The 18,052-nt window shown below is 40.9% G+C and overlaps 1 protein-coding gene across 2 annotated transcripts; it reads right to left on the bottom strand.

Annotated features, from left to right (window-relative positions):
* Positions 1-300: 300 nt before the first annotated feature.
* calcrlb (calcitonin receptor-like b) lies at positions 301-15,569 on the bottom strand. 2 transcript variants are annotated; one of them, XM_058403717.1, is made up of 13 exons: positions 15,411-15,569; positions 8,342-8,421; positions 8,035-8,185; positions 6,412-6,525; positions 5,619-5,731; positions 4,172-4,263; positions 3,968-4,085; positions 3,533-3,686; positions 3,369-3,429; positions 2,983-3,049; positions 2,454-2,669; positions 2,272-2,313; positions 301-2,041 (listed from the first exon to the last, which is right to left on the bottom strand). In XM_058403717.1, the coding sequence occupies exons 2-13, from the start codon at positions 8,402-8,404 to the stop codon at positions 1,823-1,825; spliced, it is 1,410 nt and encodes a 469-aa protein (XP_058259700.1). In that variant the 5' UTR covers positions 8,405-8,421; positions 15,411-15,569; the 3' UTR covers positions 301-1,822. The 2 variants fall into 2 exon arrangements, with proteins under 2 accessions (XP_058259700.1, XP_058259701.1); XM_058403718.1 differs by lacking the exon at positions 15,411-15,569 and adding an exon at positions 15,290-15,390.
* Between the last annotated feature and the right edge of the window lie 2,483 nt (positions 15,570-18,052).

The following is an 18,052-nucleotide window of genomic DNA, read 5'->3' as shown; positions in this document are numbered from 1 at the left end:
TTTGGAACACTCTTGGTTTTGGAATATTCCTAGTTTTTGGAATCCTCTTGATTTTGAAATACTCCTTGTTCTTACACTCTAGTTTCTGGAACATTCCTTAGTCTTAAACTGCCTTGTTTTTGAAATATTCCTGGTTCTGGAACTCTCTTGATTTTGAAAGCCTCCTGCTTCTTACACCCAACATTCTGGAATGTTCCAGTTTTTTTGTAACCCTTTTTTGTTTTTGGAACGTTCCCGGTATCAAGCGGAAGGTACCGCGAGCGTTCCGAGTGGCTGAAAGAGACGACACTTCACCCGGTCTGCTGGTTTAATAAACACTTTTATATGTTTGCATTTGTATTTTTAAGAACAAGTACACTATGGCGTGAAAGCAAAAAAACAATACAAATAAAATACTGAAGACATAGACGCCGCAATACGATTGTCACCTACGAAATATTATCCTTGGAATACAAATAACTTATAAGAAGAAGAAAAAATAAAACTGCGGCACTGATGCGACGTTGTCCACGGAGACACGCCCCGCCGGACACACCCACTTTTCTCTGTAAACCCTAACTACATGCTAAGTGATAAAGAAGAACATTACGGAAAGGAATGGAGGGATGGACAGATTACACAGAGGAGATGTCAATACGGCTCGTAACTGCTGCGTACTGACTGGAAGCGCTGATGGTTTATAATGCGTTTATAAATACACACACTCGCGAGTGCACTGACTAGCATTGCTAACAACACATTCTTTACAGAAGTCTATTTACATCGTCTATTTTTCCACGTGTGAGCAGTTTCTTTGAGTCTTTTCTTTTTTTCCAGCATATGAAGTCGAAATGCCCTAAAGGTAAGTAATTACGCAAGAATATGACAAGCACCTATATGTTCCAGACATAAAGACATGCTGAATAAGGCCTCCTGTGCTTATCTGTTTATTTATCTATTTGTAAACGTGTCTTAGTCTAGCAAAAGTGAAGGGGGGAAAAACGAACAAGAAAAAGACTTTTCCCTTTAGAGTAAGAGCTTTGCTAAGCGCTAAAAATGGATTTAATACAGCACAAAATCACTCGTGTGTATGTGATATCGAGGCTTTTATTGTGCTGTATTAAATCTAGGTATATACAGAGTCATATTATCCATTATTAACATATTATCTATGTTTAAGACCTTTCTAAGCACACAGAGGAGTTGGAATTCTCCAAGCTGTTAGTGTAAAGAACTGCATTTCCATAAATAAAGGCTTATAGGCTTTGCGCTTCTCCTTACTGCGGTCTGTGTTCGTCTTTTCCTAAAGTCTCCGTTTCCAGAAACCTTTCAACCCATCAAGTTCAGAAACACAACAAAGACCAGATGGAGTTTCACAATCAATACACCCAGTATAGAAACTTTTTTTTTCCTTTCTTTCTTTCTTTCTTTCTTTCTTTCTTTACTTTTTTCTTTTCTATCCCAAATCTCACAGAACGTCCTTTCCAAGCCAGAGGGAATGTAATCCAGATTTCTTGTAAAGTCTCTCGTGTGTTGCTAATCCCACATGCCGTCCTGTTTAAGGTTGCGAGCGTGGCCAACGGGCGGCGCTTTCATCAGCGCTCATGTTCATTAGTCATGTGGGTCCTAGCCTCCCTCTGTGTTCTGTGTCAGTCCTCGGAATCGCGCTCTCGTTAGGAAATCACGGAAGATGTTATCTGGCTCAAGGGCGAAAGGCGCTTTCGTGCCAAAGTACTTTTTGATAGTCCGCCCCCCCCCGGCGGGGACGCTCGAATGGCGGCCGGGGGCTCGCGGTTGTCTGTGTTTGTTGTCTCGGAGTGTGTAGAAAAGTGCACGGAGCTCCTCACATGTAGATGTTGTCCGAGCGGAGGATGGTGGTCTCCAGGTTGTGGAAGCTCTTGCCGTTCAGCGTGTCCATGTGGCTGTCGATGCTGTAGCAGCGGTGCACCTCGGTCATGGACGAGGCGGCGTAGGACGTCGAGCGCAGCGCCTCCGTGTTGGCGAACGTGCTGCCGAACTGAATGCGGTACTGGTTCCAGTGACGCCGTAACACACCCTGGACCTGCGGGACCACAACATACAGGGGTTTTTAGATCACTTTTCTGTATGTGAGAAAATTCTAGAACGGACTGAAGGATACGGAGAATTTAGATCTTGATTACTTAAACAAATATTCAATGTTGAGTGCTTAGATACAAAAATTAATAGATAATTAAAAAAAAGGTCTGACGCAATTTTATAAAGAATTTTGCTTTTGAATTGAATGAATTTAAATTGTTCAGAACGACTGACCTCTCCATTGAAGAAGCAGAAGATTGTTGCCACCAGCAGACCCTAGATAGAGACAGGAGACAGAGGTCAGAATCTCAACAGTGCTTTAAAAAGTGATGTATTTTCTATAACGTGAAGGAACTCCTTGTGAGTGCTTCTCTCTCTCTCTCTCTTTCTCAGAGCCTTGTAATGAAACATTTTACCTGGTAATGGATCAGGATGGCCATCATGTAGGTGTAGATCTCCGTGCGGTGACCCTCAGGTTTGTATTCCAGCAGGACGATCTGGATGCCCAGTAGGGGCACGAGGATTAGCGTGCCTCTCACTGCCTTCATGTAGAGGCTGGTCTCCGCCTGGTGGGTCACTTTCAGCTTGGTGATCAACACTCGAACAATGTTCAGGAGGAAGAACAGGTTCACCTGAGAGACAGAGAGAGAGAGAGAGAGAGAAAGACAGAGACACAGAGAGACAGATGGTTAAAAGTATAGAAAAGAATCTCCTCAAGCTCATGATTATAATGCAAAGGGCAGCCTGATTTTGTGACAAAATCTAGCAGAATAGAATATTAGAGAGAGAGAAAGAGACAGAGTGAGGGAGTGAGTGAGAGAGAGAGAGAGAGAGACAGACAGACAGAGACAGAAAGAGAGACAGAGTGAGGGAGAGACAGAGAGAGAGGGACAGAGAGAGACAGAAAGAGACAGAGTAAGAGAGAGAGAGAGAAAGAGAACTCACCAGTAAAGCGGCACAGATGGGTCCGTGGATAATATAAAGCAGAGACGTATTTGAACTGATCCAACAACTGCAGAAAACAAGATGCAGATTTTTCCCAGCGTTAAACCCTTCCCTTCGGTCAGCACAGTAACTGGGCATTAAAGTCACTTCAAAGAAGAAAGTTTTACAAGGAAAAACCTTTAAAGGGTCAACAAACACAGCAGCCTTCTTTAAAGGAAGCCTCTTTTCTTTTGAGTTACTGCATCATAACACACAAGACCCAATCGGGGGGGCCACATGCAAATAGAGGGGCGTGTTTACAGGGGTGCGGCGTGTCCAGATTTGCATATTAGCACACAAGATTTCTTAAATGTCATATGAACTGATGCGCAGTACCTGGTACTTACAAGTCATTGTAGTAATAGCTTCTGGCTATGGCATGTATTACAGCTGGGATGATAGGAAATCCTGAAAAATGTGAAACATCCATTATGGTTTCAATAATAATGATAATAATAATAATAATACATTCCATGCGAGAAAGAAATAATCGAAGACACCGCACACTCACCCCAGCCCAGCAGATAATACCAGATGAGGCGCTGTTTCTCGGCAAACACAGCCACCACGATGAGCGTGTGGAGATAGATTCCCTCACACAGCATCCAGAAGTACATACAGCCCAGAATGTACAGGTGGATAAACGAACACACCTTACAGCTCACCTGGGGGGGGGCAGAAACATACGCACATGAGACTGACTCCTCTAAACAACTACGGTACCAAATACAAAAAAATTCAAGCTATAAAAATTGAGGGCTGCGTGTTTAATTTATAGCAGAGTGCAAAGGTTTGTGCCCCCATGCTTTATGGGTTTTTAGGGAAAAACAGGACAATAGGTTTCTACTGCACTATTTGTAAATATATAAAAAACCTATATGAAGCATTTGAAGAAGCGACTACAAGCCAAAATATAACCCTTTATAACAGTGTTAAACCCGCTCACCGAGTTGGCCTCCCGGTTGTTCACGACAGCCGTGAAGGAGATAATCGTTACGACCGAATTCAGCACAAAGGAGAAGAAAAGGTTTTTGTGAAGCGTGATCCTCTGGCAACTCAGACTCCTGAGGGAAGAGAGAACAGAAATCGGTACGAGCGCAGGACGAGGCACGGGGTCATTCGCTATGAAAATCAAACGCGCCACGCTTACTTGAAATGGAAGAATATCCCCAAAGAAGCCAGCAATGAGGTGAGTGACAATCCGTGACCGATCAGGACCAGGTAGTAGAGGTTAATCGCTGTCTATGGGGGAAAAAAATAAACAAATAGCATAAACAAATGAAAATAAACAACAAACTGCAACCTCCTGATGTCCTGCTTGATCACAGTAAGGCTTATAATGCTGTTTTCAGACAAAAGAGTAGCCATCCAGCATGAACACACACACACACACACACACACTCTCCCCTGCATACTTTGTGTAATTCTAAAGGAATAAATCCAACATCAAACAGATACTAGATAGATAGATAGATAGATAGATAGATAGATAGATAGATAGATAGATAGATAGATAGATAGATAGATAGATAGAAAGTTAGATGGATAGATAGAACGTTAGAAAGATAGATAGATAGATAGATAGATAGATAGATAGATAGATAGATAGATAGATAGATAGATAGATAGATAGAACGTTAGATAGATAGATAGATAGATAGATAGATAGATAGATAGATAGATAGATAGATAGATAGATAGATAGATAGATAGATAGATAGAAAGTTAGATGGATAGATAGAACGTTAGAAAGATAGATAGATAGATAGATAGATAGATAGATAGATAGATAGATAGATAGATAGATAGATAGATAGATAGATAGAAAGTTAGATGGATAGATAGAACGTTAGAAAGATAGATAGATAGATAGATAGATAGATAGATAGATAGATAGATAGATAGATAGATAGATAGATAGAAAGTTAGATGGATAGATAGAACGTTAGAAAGATAGATAGATAGATAGATAGATAGATAGATAGATAGATAGATAGATAGATAGAAAGTTAGATGGATAGATAGAACGTTAGAAAGATAGATAGATAGATAGATAGATAGATAGATAGATAGATAGATAGATAGATAGATAGATAGATAGAACGTTAGAAAGATAGATAGAACGTTAGAAAGATAGATAGATAGATAGATAGATAGATAGATAGATAGATAGATAGATAGATAGATAGATAGATAGATAGAACGTTAGATAGATAGATAGATAGATAGATAGATAGACAGACAGACAGACAGACAGACAGACAGATAGATAGATAGATAGATAGATAGATAGAAAGTTAGATGGATAGATAGAACGTTAGAAAGATAGATAGATAGATAGATAGATAGATAGATAGATAGATAGATAGATAGATAGATAGATAGATAGATAGATAGATAGCTTAGTCAGTTACAAGATACAACACACACACAGAAGTAGAAGGTATTAATTGACTATTTGTTAACTAGATAACTAACTATAAGTTAGTGTTAGTGCTCAGTTTAGAATAGTGCACTATTATGAGATTTGCGACACAGTGCTGGTTGTTTATTGGCGTCTGCACACTTCAGTATATCAGAGTATGGTTTAAACCCACCTGCTGGCGCTCCACAGTGAATTGGTTACAGGTTGTGAAATTGGTCCAGGTTCGGTTGCTAACAGGGTGGATGAACCACTTGCCAGATTCCGTGCAGATTTTGGTGGCTAGTTCTGAACAAAAAAAAAAACAGAACAAATTAACGATCAGTGAGGTTTGATGCAAATTAATAATCGCTAATTCCAGCAATAAGGACCATTAACCAGCGACGTTAACACACTGGTGAAGCTGATCTGGAAGTCTGGTCATGACTCCGCCCCCTGTCCTCTCATCGGTTTGTCTGTTGTCGTATTGTCGTCTAGTCACAGACTCATGATCTGTTAGATTTACAAACTTTACAGCTGTGCGAAAGTCAGAAGTGGGAATTATGTCGCTTTCAAATTCCATAGAAAGTGGGAAAACGTGGACGCCTTCATGTTCGTATTTAGTTAGCATAAATATAACGCCAGGTTGTGGGACGTACATCTCCACATATTTACCGTACATGTAAATGATGAGACATTCCGGACTTTCCGAATAGGAATTTCGAGTTGAGGGAGTGTTTTCTTTGGGTTTTTTTTAGGGATTTTTCTTGAGCTTGCCGAGCTCTCTCCGCTCTCTCAGTTTTGATTATGGATTTTTCCGGGTTGATGCAGTTACAGGAAAATAATCAAAGACAAGTTGGCATGATGATACGCCACGTTGTTTTCCTATCATTTTCAAACGACTTTGTGGCGAAGTTTATTTTCAAAATTTGTTACGCAAATCAAGCTGAACTGAGTTCCACTGCACTGGATTCCAATGGTTTTTTTACCTGAAGTGTCGAAGTCTGTGAAGTAATCCGGACAGTGTTGCGTTGCCGTGTTTCCAGCCTCCACGTCGTCCCAACACAGCCAGCCGTCCCACGTGTGGTTACACATCAGCCCAGCTGCACACACACACACACACACACATAATCAGAATCTGAATCTAAATTACAGCAGAACAGTCATTTAAAAAAAATGGCATGTGAACAAAATTAATAAAAGACAAATATTACAATGTACAGTATGTTCACTGACTGGGAGCCAAGAGAGAGAAGTCATTTGTGATCTCTGAGTGGGCGGGGCATGCTCTCTCCCCTGTCAATCACAGCAACACTAGCCAACCACGTGTGTCTGGAGCTCATATGGCCTTCTGCGAGATGGCAAGAGCTCTCTGCTGCTCAGATAACGCATAAAGACGACTGTGCAACAGCAAAGACCGAAGCAGCTGCTTTTATTTATAAGTTCCAAGGCGATTCAAACGATTAAAACAGACAGTGAAGTTACAAGGGAGAGAAAATGGGTGTAAGGAGTGTATGTGAGCTGTGAACTGGGCCGAATGCGGCTTTCCTCTGAGTGTGTTGCACAGCCCTGTGCTGCAGCAAGAGCCGCAGTTCAGTTCGCTGCAGCTTTTGTGTGCAAAGTGAGAAAAAGGAATTAAAATCACTTCTACGTGTAAAGATCATAGAAGATTGTAGCAATCTTACATGACAAATTTGAAAATCATATCATATTAGTAGTACATCTTGTAGGTATAGTAGTATTAATACAAAAAATTAAGTGAAATAAAGAAAGAAAGATCAAATACAGAGACTTTAATGTTACACTTCATGCTCTGGGATTTTTGTATAAAGCCCATCCTTTTCAGTATAAACAGTCCTCTAACGACTAATCAGATATGTCTAATTAGACAGATGTACTGCAAACACTGCGTTTCCGTACCTAATCTAATCCCGTTAAACAAAAAATCCGTCTTCTTAACGTCCTAGCTGTTTCTCTGAACCCCAGACGATAGCACACGTCCACAAAAAAAATAAAAATACACTGAAATACACTGAACAAATCGACGAGCTCTGCCAATCTTCACAGACTCTGTCAAACAAAACGTCTGGGCTGGAAACAGCTGGAACTGCGCCACATGACGGGAATATGATGAGTGTTTGCAGATGAACAATGCATAGAGTCGGACACGCCCGGCCCACGAAAAAAACACCATGGCGTTCCGGTAAGTCAGTTATTATTCGCTCGAAGAAGAGAAGAAAATTGAATATACATGTATAGGTTTATTCCTAAAGCGTCCTCGATCACTGTATCGTGTAAAGCGACTGTAACGTATCACTGTAACGTGGCATTTTCTGTAGAAAAGCACAACTGGAAATTTGACAGAAAGTAAATAAACACTGTATATACTTTCAGGCCAATATGTGTTTTTATTGGGTAAGAAACAGTAATAAAAGGTATTTCAGACATTAACGTTAACTGTTCCTAAGAATTTCATAAAAATGATGGGAATTCCTTTTAGGAATTTGTAACCATTTTCTGTAACCTGGACATTTTCCAATCCTCTTCTGATCCAAACACCTTTTGACCCAAACCCCACCACGAGCAGTAAAATGTGAATCTGGATTTCGTACCGTTTCGATCTCGATTGTTGTCCTTCGTGATTTTTTGGTAGCACTCAAACTGGGCCATCATGATCTTGTTGCGACTGTCGTTGATTGTGAGGGAATCGTTCCCGGATTTCTGCTGCGAGTCGCTCTCGGACGAGCGTGCCGCTGTGAACAGCTGCAGGAACGCAACAAACAGTTTAGTAGGTATACAAGAAAACAGACATAGATTAATGAAACATATTTGGTGATTTATTAATGTAAGAAGTGTGATAAGTAAACTAAAGTGTGTTGGGTTAGACTGCACTGTCATGGTGACGGGGCATCTGCATACCTCACATAACGTGGACAGGAACAAAATGGAGGTTATCCAATATCCAAACATGGTTCCTCTCATGGATTAGCACAAGGCTTCTGAAAAACAGAACAGAACTTGACTTTATTATAAAAATCTGAAGCACAAAACCAATCAAATAAAACATAAATGCTTACATTCACTGCATCCGCTTAAATGAATCAATTGACAAGAAATACTAAATGACCAGAGAGGGGTGAGGAGTGTATGGGGTGGAGAATATAAGGTGTGGGGAACAGTGGGGGCGGGGAGTATCAGGGAGGGAGTGTTAGGGGTGGGAAATATAAGATTAGAGTAATATTACGGGTGGGGAATATAGGGGCAAATAGAGCTAGGGGTTAGGGAATATAAGGAATATCAGGGACGGGGCATGTTTGGAGCAGGCAGTCTAAAGTATAAAGGGGGTGGGGAATATCATATATGTTAGTGGCATGGATTGTAAGGGGCAGGAAAGGTAAGAGGTGGGGAATGTTAGGGGTGGGGCATGTTCAGGGTAGGAAGTGTAAGGGGCAGGAAAAGTAAATGGCAGGGAATTTCAGGGGTTTGGGGAATGTAAGAGGCAGGCAGTGTTTGGGGCTGGCAGTATAAGGGGCAGGGAATATTAGCTGTGGAGAATGTAAGAGGTAGGTAGTGTTTTGGGAAGAGAGGCTAAGGGGCAGGGAGTGAGCGGTGATGCTAAGTGAGCCGTCTGTGCCATAATGACTACGTATATAACGTGGCAAAATAGCTCTTAAAAGAAATAAAAACAGTTGCACCCAGTCCAGGCAGTGGACGTCCAGGCAGTGGACATCTCACATGTGAATCATTTTCCAATGTAAGAAAGTGGTACAAGGTGTGATGGACATTAGAAAACTAGCAAGCAAGATGGAAAAGAGCTCAAGAGATCGCGATTTCAAATCCCCCTGATTCCAGGGTCATCCGTGGCTTTCTGTGGGAGGCACATATTCTGTTCCCTGTCAATCACAGCAGCACTGACCAGTCACAGGTATCCATAACTCATGTATGAGAAACATTGTATTAGTTTGAGCTGAAGACTTTAAAAAAACTAAAGTAAGGGTGTGTTTGCTCCTTCCTCTCTGATTGGTAGCTGCTGTATGCTGAAGCTTGAGCAAGAAAGCAGGACAGCGCGAGTGTTGAAAAAGAAATAAAAGCTTTTTAAATAACCCCGTCAACCATAATGGTGTAACTCCACGACAATCGTGTGGGATCCTTCTAGAAAATATTGCATTGTTTGGGGAACAAAAGGGTCTCAGAGAGTAAGTGGCCCCCTCGAACAGAACGGCTGACCCCAACCTGGCCCCCTCTGTTGAAATGGTCTAGAAGCATCACTGCGAAAACACTGCGAGTTTCACAACTCTATCTCTCCGATGACTTTCTGGTGGTTAGTTGTGTTGGCTCAGTTTTAGTAAACTTCGATTTTCCCCAAGCAAACAGCCGGAGATCGGCGAAGCCGCTGTCCGAGCCAGGACTGTAGCAACAGAGCTGTTAGAAGGCCAAAGGCAAGTGGAAAGAAGCCAAGCTTTCTTGACATAACAGTCCAGTCTATCGAGGGAGCCCTGACTACAACACGGGGGAAGCGTGAATATCCTCAGACCTATACTAGAAGACTCACTTCTGCCCGCTTTGGCTGTATACAAAAAGAGCAGGGCCAAGTTTCTAAAAAAAAAAAAGGAAAGCTTGTTACACACGGCAATGACCTTTACTTATACTGATCATCATTTAGCTTTAGGTGAAAGGTGTGTGGGCAACACGTCAATGGCGTGGTTGAGTAATCTTACCCTACGTGCTGGTAAATCATCAAGACATCTCACCAAAACAATGACCTGTTTGGGTGAAACCGTTCACAAAGGAGCTTGCAATCCATTTTTCCTAGATTTCCTTCCCCGTAATGGCCATTTAAATGTGAACACTACGCTGGCTTTGGAAAACTCTTGGCGTCTGATTAATCTCTCATCTCTTAGATGTTTTAAGGAAACCCAAAGCCCTTTCTCTAAACATCCAAAGCTAATGACTGCCAAGCATCTCGAACGTGTCTGTGGCTCTGTTGTTGTTGTTTTTCTTTTTTCAATCAAGACCCGTCGTTCCATCCGTGGCCAAGGGGCACGAGACGCCATGTGATTCTTTTGTTCGACCTCCAAACATTTCCTGCTCGGAACGGGGAACAAAACCACATGATTCGGCTCATATGTGGAAAACTATCCGCGTTTCTCTTTTTTTCTTCTTCTTCTTGCCTTTGTGGAACGGTAAGAAACACGCTTCCGAGAAGTCCAGACAGACAGACTAAATTAATAAGAGTGGGGTTTTATCTTCCATTAACATCCATCTGTATGGAAAGCGGGTTTAATAGAAAACGCCACTCGTTTTTCTCTTTCCTCTCAATCACATCACTGAGTAAATACACCTGTGGTGGACGAACCAGAACCTTGGCGGATTTGTGAAGAACAAACAGCTGTGACGTTAAACGAAATGAAATCACGTAGATGTAATTTTTTTCCCCGTTTTCTTGGACACAATGTGGTGTAAGATTCTGCGCAGGCTAATAATAAACGGTGCTGAAAACCACATGTGGTGTCCGTCCTGTTAAACCTTCCTTCCTGCTTTCCTTCCCTCGTTCTCAGAATCTCTGGCTGACCAGAGAGCGGCACACAGGGGCATCCGTACTAACAAAACAAAACGCCGTACGGTCCGACCTGAAGAACTTTACTGGCTCGCTCTGGCACTTTGGTGACAATAACACATTGTTTGATGAAAAACCTTCGGGACCGGAGTCCTTGAAAACGTTTTTCTTTACCTCCTGCTGAGACGTTGTCGCTTCAAAACCTTCACACGAAAGGAGTTGTTTTTGTAAGGAGCTTATGACACATTTCAGCCGCTACGCTGAAAAGAAGCCATTTATGATTTCTGGCTTCGGCCTTTGACGCAGGTAGTACAGCTAACGTTATAGTTATAATGCTGTGATAACAGCATGATAACAGGACATTTTATCTGGGAATGTTCTAGCAGTTTCCTAAAAGTTCCTCTCAGAAACAATGTCCTGAAATCTGAAAATGATCAAAAGTATGGAAAATTTTGAAAGAATTTTCAAAGAATTTTTAAGAATTGTAAGAATTTGAACAGACTATTTTGTAGATGAAATTTTTTTTACTTCACGAAATCACCAAATCAGACCATGATCCTTAGCGGGTGAACATTGCGACTGGGATGTTATTCCATAATCGCAGGCTTTTGTTGTTTTCAAGTCATGGCATCTCCAAATAGCTTGACGTTCACATACAAAATTGACGCTGACCTTGGTTATGACTCGATACGAGCCAATAGGAGCACAGGAGGCGTGTCTGCTTGGTAGTTTACCCTGAAAAAGTGGAAAAAGTTAAAGTAGAAGTCAACAGTGAGTAATTTTAGGACTAACCTGAGGTAAATTTTTTGTCCTAGTTGGTTTTTTAAGTCAGATATAGTGTGAGTTTTACTCAGGTTCTTTCTCAATAAGCCTACAGTTTACGTCCATCGTGGTTTTAGAGGGTACATCTGTTCTGGTCAGCAGAATGTTTAGTCTGCTTTGTTCACTCATCTGTATATCCATCTTCAGTAATTGTTCCGTCTAGGTCATGAAGCATGACACTGCTTTCACAATTTGTTCAAAACCAGGAAGAGACACAATCTGCCGTCCTTCAAGTCATTACATGTTGAATATCTCAATTCTGGATTGGTCAGAAGGTGTTGATTAATTCTCTCTAACAGCGGCTCTGAGAGAAGCGCAGCTCACAAATCACAGACATTAACATTAATACGCTTGTAATGGTAAGGCTGTAGGACTCGAGTGCAGTCTCTAAACTCTTTCTGACTCGATCTCTCTCGTCACGCCGCTGTTTTTCACTGAGGGTTCGTAAAAAATAATATTTACATGTCTTTTCTTTTAGCATGCACACAGTTTGACCAGAAGTCATTCCTTCTTTTAATAAACAGCCTGTGAAGAATGATGACAACGAGACGGAGGAAAGACTTCAGAGGAGTTTCATGCCTAGTCCTGGATATGTTCACTGGTGGTCTGGACATTTTGTTATCTTGTGGTCTGTATACTGTGTGTTTAACAATAAAGATATGAACCCTTTTAACCAGTACACTGGTTCATTCCAACTGAAATGGTCTTATGGGAATCAGTATAAAGAAATGAATGATGTTCAGGCTGTGAGTCTGGTCTAAAATGAGTCTTTCGGCTTTCAGTGTGTTTTAGATGTGTGTTTTCTCTCTGTTGGAGAACCTTACACAGAATTTTACTGCTTGAAGACCGGAGTTAAGCTGCTTTTTAGATGAACAAGCACTTGGAGCATCTCAGAGAGCAGAAATGAGTTTAATATCTACATTTACTTTGAAAATACAAACATTTGTGTGGTAAAAATAACCGTTTTGGGGTTTTTTTTTGGAACTTTTCTATGAATATTTTGCCCCTAGTAGGCTAAAAACAGAAATCCTTCTGAAACACTACAAATTCACTACAAAGTCCTGAGTGTCTACTTTCATATGAGCTTCATATTAACCACCAGTGGAGTGAGACATGACAAAGACGCTCAATCATCAACATGGACACAACAAAAACAGGAGCAAAAACAGATAAAAGCCAATAAGGTTTGGGTTGATTTTGCTTTTGATTGGCAAGTCGACTGAAACTGCAGTGTGTATATTCCTCAGGATATTCCTGAGTAGAGAGTAATCACCATGTCACCATTCTACTCATGTTAAACGATCCGTCAATAAAACACTAACAGAAACACACTGAAATCTCACTTTGGTGCATAAACTAACAGCAGTAATCTCGCCTCGCCTCGGTGCTCCTCGTCGTTCTGCTGCGATGACGACTCTCTTCCCAGTTTAGAATCCTAAAAGGTGAGGAAATGATGAAAACCATGGGGGAAAGTTTCAGGTAGTTCTGTTATTGTCTCGATGCAGCAGAACGCTCATGTGGAAGTCTTTCCATATCTATATTGGGATTTCCTTGGGTGTGCTACGGGTCACAACAGGAAGCTGGAATGGCAGTGACTTATTTGCTGCTGCTGTTGTTGTTTTTGTTTTTTGTGTCTGTGCTGCAGAAAGCGTTCTTCAGCACTTACACTTGACCTAGGGTGAGGGCAACTTTAAAATGCCACCGCAAGACCATCAAAGCAGCGGAAAACGATCTCCAGGGGAAAAAAAAGACCATAAAACCGATGGCTCCATCAGTGTAGAAAGAGAGAAAGGAGACTCCATCCTGCCATCCTGTCTGCCGCCTCTAACCCCGTGGTGTTGGCATGGAGTTGATTTTAAGAACTGGATGGACATGCACGCTCTTTGGAAAAACAAAGAGCCGAAACGTGATAACCTGTTGCCCTTCCTGAAGAGTCAGAGGAGGAGTTTATGGCATGTGTCTCTTGTTCCCCTCCTCCCTCACTCTCTCTCTCTCTCTCTCTCTCTCTCTCTCTTTTTCTCACTCATTCTCTCAGCCTGGCCCCTGGCTGCTCACCCCTCCAGGCCTTAAATCAGGAAGCCTGTGTCAGCGCTGACAGTTTATTTAACTCGTGTCAGCTTGGGAAACACCCATGGACATCAAACCCCCCAAAAAAATTTTCCACTTCGCACCTAAAGAGTGTGAGATAAGAGAAAGCCAACACCTCACACATTCCAGCTTCGCCTAGCGCTGCATGAGACACGTGAACAAGCAGACACATGAAAGAAAATCTTAGATTTTAGAGCTTTTCAATTATCTGGAAAATACACGGAAAGCGAAAAGCGTCGTGCTGTAGTAATAAAGATGGCACAGGAACAGAGGAATAAAATAAGCAATTTTTTAACAAGAAGTTCTTTGAACCTTTCCCAAACAGCTGATACGATATAAATCACTATACATTTCTTATAAAAAATTACAAATCACTTGCGGTCCGTTCGCTTCACGACTGTAATTGCGAACTCAGACAATTTTTCTAATCCACTGCATCGCGATTATAAATATAAATATTTGGTCTCGGACCTTCATCCATGGTGTGACATGAACGTGTGTAAGGATGGAGGGGAGCGTAAGAGAACCCCTCCTGCCAGCAAATTTGTTCCACACTTAACGCCTGTTTCACAACCTGGACGTAAAAACTTCCTAGAAACTTCAGCAGCAAGTGGAAAAGACAAGCGTGCTTTATAGGGATTAGGAAGCCAAAAGCATCAAACGTGGCCACACAGAAAGAAGAAAAAAATCTCCCCGGTCTTGTAAAACGTACGTCTGACTCCATGCTCTAGACGTAAATCTGATGATTTATACAAAGGATCGAGCTCTGAGGTGTTCATTCTACACTGTAGGGGTTTGTTCCACACAACACAACAAGGAAAGGAAAATAAAATGGATTTTGTCGTAGGAAAGTGAGAGTATATGCACATTGAGAGAGAGAGAGAGAGAGAGAGAGAGAGAGAGATCGTTACAAGAGATAAAGATTCCCTTCATGTTATGTATAATTTCTGGAACAAAAAATATGAATCAAGATCTGAAAAAGGAAAATAGTGAAGAGTCTTTTCAAGGACATCACATCCATGTTGAGTAAATTCTACAGTGTTCCAATATTACTGGCACCCTCAGAAGAAACGAAGTGATCCCTAAATACAAACTTTTAAGCATTTTTAAACACTTTAACAACCAAAAAAATAAAACACTGGACAAGCATTCCCAATAGTTTAGCCTGAGTATTTATGATGAATATTGTAAAAGAAAAAAAAGGATATATATATATATATATACATACACTCAACTAGTGACTCTACAAAAGAAAGAACCTTAAACCCCGACCCAACACTGTAAGAGCTGATTAAACACACTGGTGTGTGTACAGCAGGTCATTCTGGGCAATCACTGCTGCTAAAACATGACATTTATAACATCTACTGGTCAACAACTCCATCGATCGAGTAACTCACATAACGTTCCAAGACGCACGCGCTCCCTGTCCAGCATCGCATAACGTTTAAACGATCACAAATCACAAAAAAAGAGAAATAATGAAAAGTTAGGGAACTTAATCCTTCTCATTCAACTCACCGGACAAGAGCGAGAAAATCCGAAAGCGAGTAAAAAAGTTTTGCTGGAATAAGGAAGCAGCAGCAGCAGCGGCGGCGCGCGCGCTGTTCCACACACACACACACACACGCACGCACGCACGCATACACACAAACGCTCGCGCGCACACTCGACCATGAACTCCAGAATAGAGCGAGTCAAGCATTCTCTCTCTCTCTCTCTCTCTCTTCCTCCTGGTGGTCAATTCTCGCGTGAACGCGCTTTGCAAAAACTCACTGGGCAACTCTAACGGAGCCTCTGACTTCCGGTGACATCAGCGCTCCACTGTTACCATGGTTACCTCCCCCCTCCTCCTCTGCCGATCCTGCGTGCTAGCATATTGCAGAATAATTGCGGCTGTTTATCATCGTGTGAGCGATTATTCCGTAGTTTTATCGGTTTCATTTCATAGCCGCACGATGATTTTGTTTGTGTTATTCATGTGTGGGTTTTTTCCCACGAGCTCGGATTTGTATAAATAAAACACTTTATTCATATTTAGTTCAGTTCATCCTGATCTTTCTTTGTACTTACTAAATTTGCATTTAAAATTTGTCTAAACTACACTATATTGCCAAATGTTTTGGGACGTCTGCCTTTACATGCACATGAATGAGCAGCTATAACAGCTTCAGCTCTTCTGGGAAGGCTTTCCACAAGGTTTAGGAGTGTGTTTATGTGGGAATTTTTGACCATTCCTCTCTAGAAGAAGTGTATTTGTGAGGTCAGGCACTGATGTTGGATGAGAAGGCCTGGCTCACAGTCTCCGCTCTAATTCATCCCAAAGGTGTTCTACTGGGTTGAGATCAGGACTCTGTAAAGTTCCTCCACAGCAAACTCACTCATCCATGTCTTTATGGACCTTGCTTTGTGCTCTGGTGTGCAGTCATGTTGGAACAGGAAGGGGTCATAAGTAAAGTAAAGTGTACTGATCCTTTTTATTCCTGTTTATTCTACAGGTCACAGCTCTAACAATATAGTATTTTGCAAATCTGCCCACTCAACTTTATGACCCTTTCATAACACACAAATGTTACTTTTGCAAACTAGGCCTGAGATATTTGCTCTATCTTTACATAATTACTGTCAAAATTTATTTTAGAAGGGTCTCTGCAAAAACAATGTTACGTTTATATAATGTATAGTGCACCAATGCGCATGCGCGGTACACATCGCCACTCGCTGCCTGTTTGGACTGCGCATGCGTGTTTTACAGCCCAGGTAGCGACATCATGTCCGAATCACTAGGTGGTAGTAATGAACCATGCAGCTCAAGAGGCGTAATAAAACGACGAAGAAGCGTTTAAATGGCATTATTATTACTCACTGGAACAGAATAACACTTTCCCAACTTGTGATTTTCCTACGTTTTTAAACTTTATGCTTAAAATCGGTGATAAGTTATGTTAATGTTTAGTCTTAAGATGGAGTGTGTGGTGTGTTAGTGAGTCTGTCTAACAGATCCAGACATCTAAACAAACTGCACCTTAATAAATCAGTGTTTATTATATTATAAAAAAAATGTGCACCTTCATTTCTATGTACAAACTCGTTAAAATGAAACTCTTGTTTGTGACACATAAAGTGTGTTTCCTCTTTAATTGCTGTTATATAAACGGCTTTCAGGCATGATATATACAGTTTGAGACTAAACCTCACCTTTTTCTCAAGCACAGTAACATTAAAGTACAACAATGCAACCTGTACATCATGTTGACAATTTGTTTTTATTATTTTTTCCTTTTGTAGAACTAAAAACCGCTATAACCTCCACACCTGATTCAGCCACGTCCACACGCCCACAGCCACGCCCATATAGATAGATAGATAGATAGATAGATAGATAGATGGATGGATGGATGGATGGATGGATGGATGGATGGATGGATGGATAGATAGATAGATAGATAGATAGACAGCTAGCTAGACAGACAGACAGATAGATAGATAGATAGATAGATAGATAGATAGATAGATAGATAGATAGATAGATACTTTATTCATCCCAGTGGGAAATGTACAATTTCCAGCAGTATCCACAAGCATAGGTAATAAGGTAATAAATTAAAAAAAATAAATAAATAAAATAGGAATATAACAAAAAATACTAAATACTAGAATTTAAGGGTACAAATTAAAACAAAAAAATATAACAAATAAACTATAATAAAATAAAATAAACTGTAATATAATGTAATATAATAAAATGAATAATAAACTATAATGAAATAAAATATAAAATAAAATTAAAAAGTTACATATTAGAAGTTACAAAGTTAGAGAGGCCAGTTTAAGATAGTTTGGACATGTTCAGAGGAGGGAGAGTGAGTATATTAGTAGGAGAATGTTGGAGATGGAGCTGCCAGGCAGGAGGAAAAGAGGAAGGACAAAGAGGAGGTATATGGACAGAATAAATGAGGATATGAAGCTAGTGGGTGCAAGTGTTGAGGATGCAGAAGATAGGGATAGGTGGAGAGAGATGATTCACTGTGGTGACCCCTGAAGAGAAAAGCCGAAAGAAGAAGAAAAAGAATAAGAAGAGGTACTGGTTCTGTTTAAGACAGTTCCAGGGGATCTTTTCTTTTAACAACTGAAAACAAACAGGTACTGGTTCACATGATCTT

Source organism: Hemibagrus wyckioides, linkage group LG11 (assembly GCF_019097595.1).
Source record: "Hemibagrus wyckioides isolate EC202008001 linkage group LG11, SWU_Hwy_1.0, whole genome shotgun sequence".
NCBI classification, from domain to species: domain Eukaryota; kingdom Metazoa; phylum Chordata; class Actinopteri; order Siluriformes; family Bagridae; genus Hemibagrus; species Hemibagrus wyckioides.
This window is presented reverse-complemented; position numbering and strand designations above follow the sequence as displayed.

Excerpts from the sequence above, each read along its gene's own strand:
- calcrlb (XM_058403717.1), bottom strand. The coding sequence starts at position 8,404 with ATGAGAGGAACCATGTTTGGATATTGGATAACCTCCATTTTGTTCCTG. Across the intron at positions 4,086-4,171 it reads GGGATATTCTTCCATTTCAA|GAGTCTGAGTTGCCAGAGGA; the intron begins GTAAGCGTGGCG and ends CTCTTCCCTCAG. Across the intron at positions 2,042-2,271 it reads TCTGCTTCTTCAATGGAGAG|GTCCAGGGTGTGTTACGGCG; the intron begins GTCAGTCGTTCT and ends GTGGTCCCGCAG.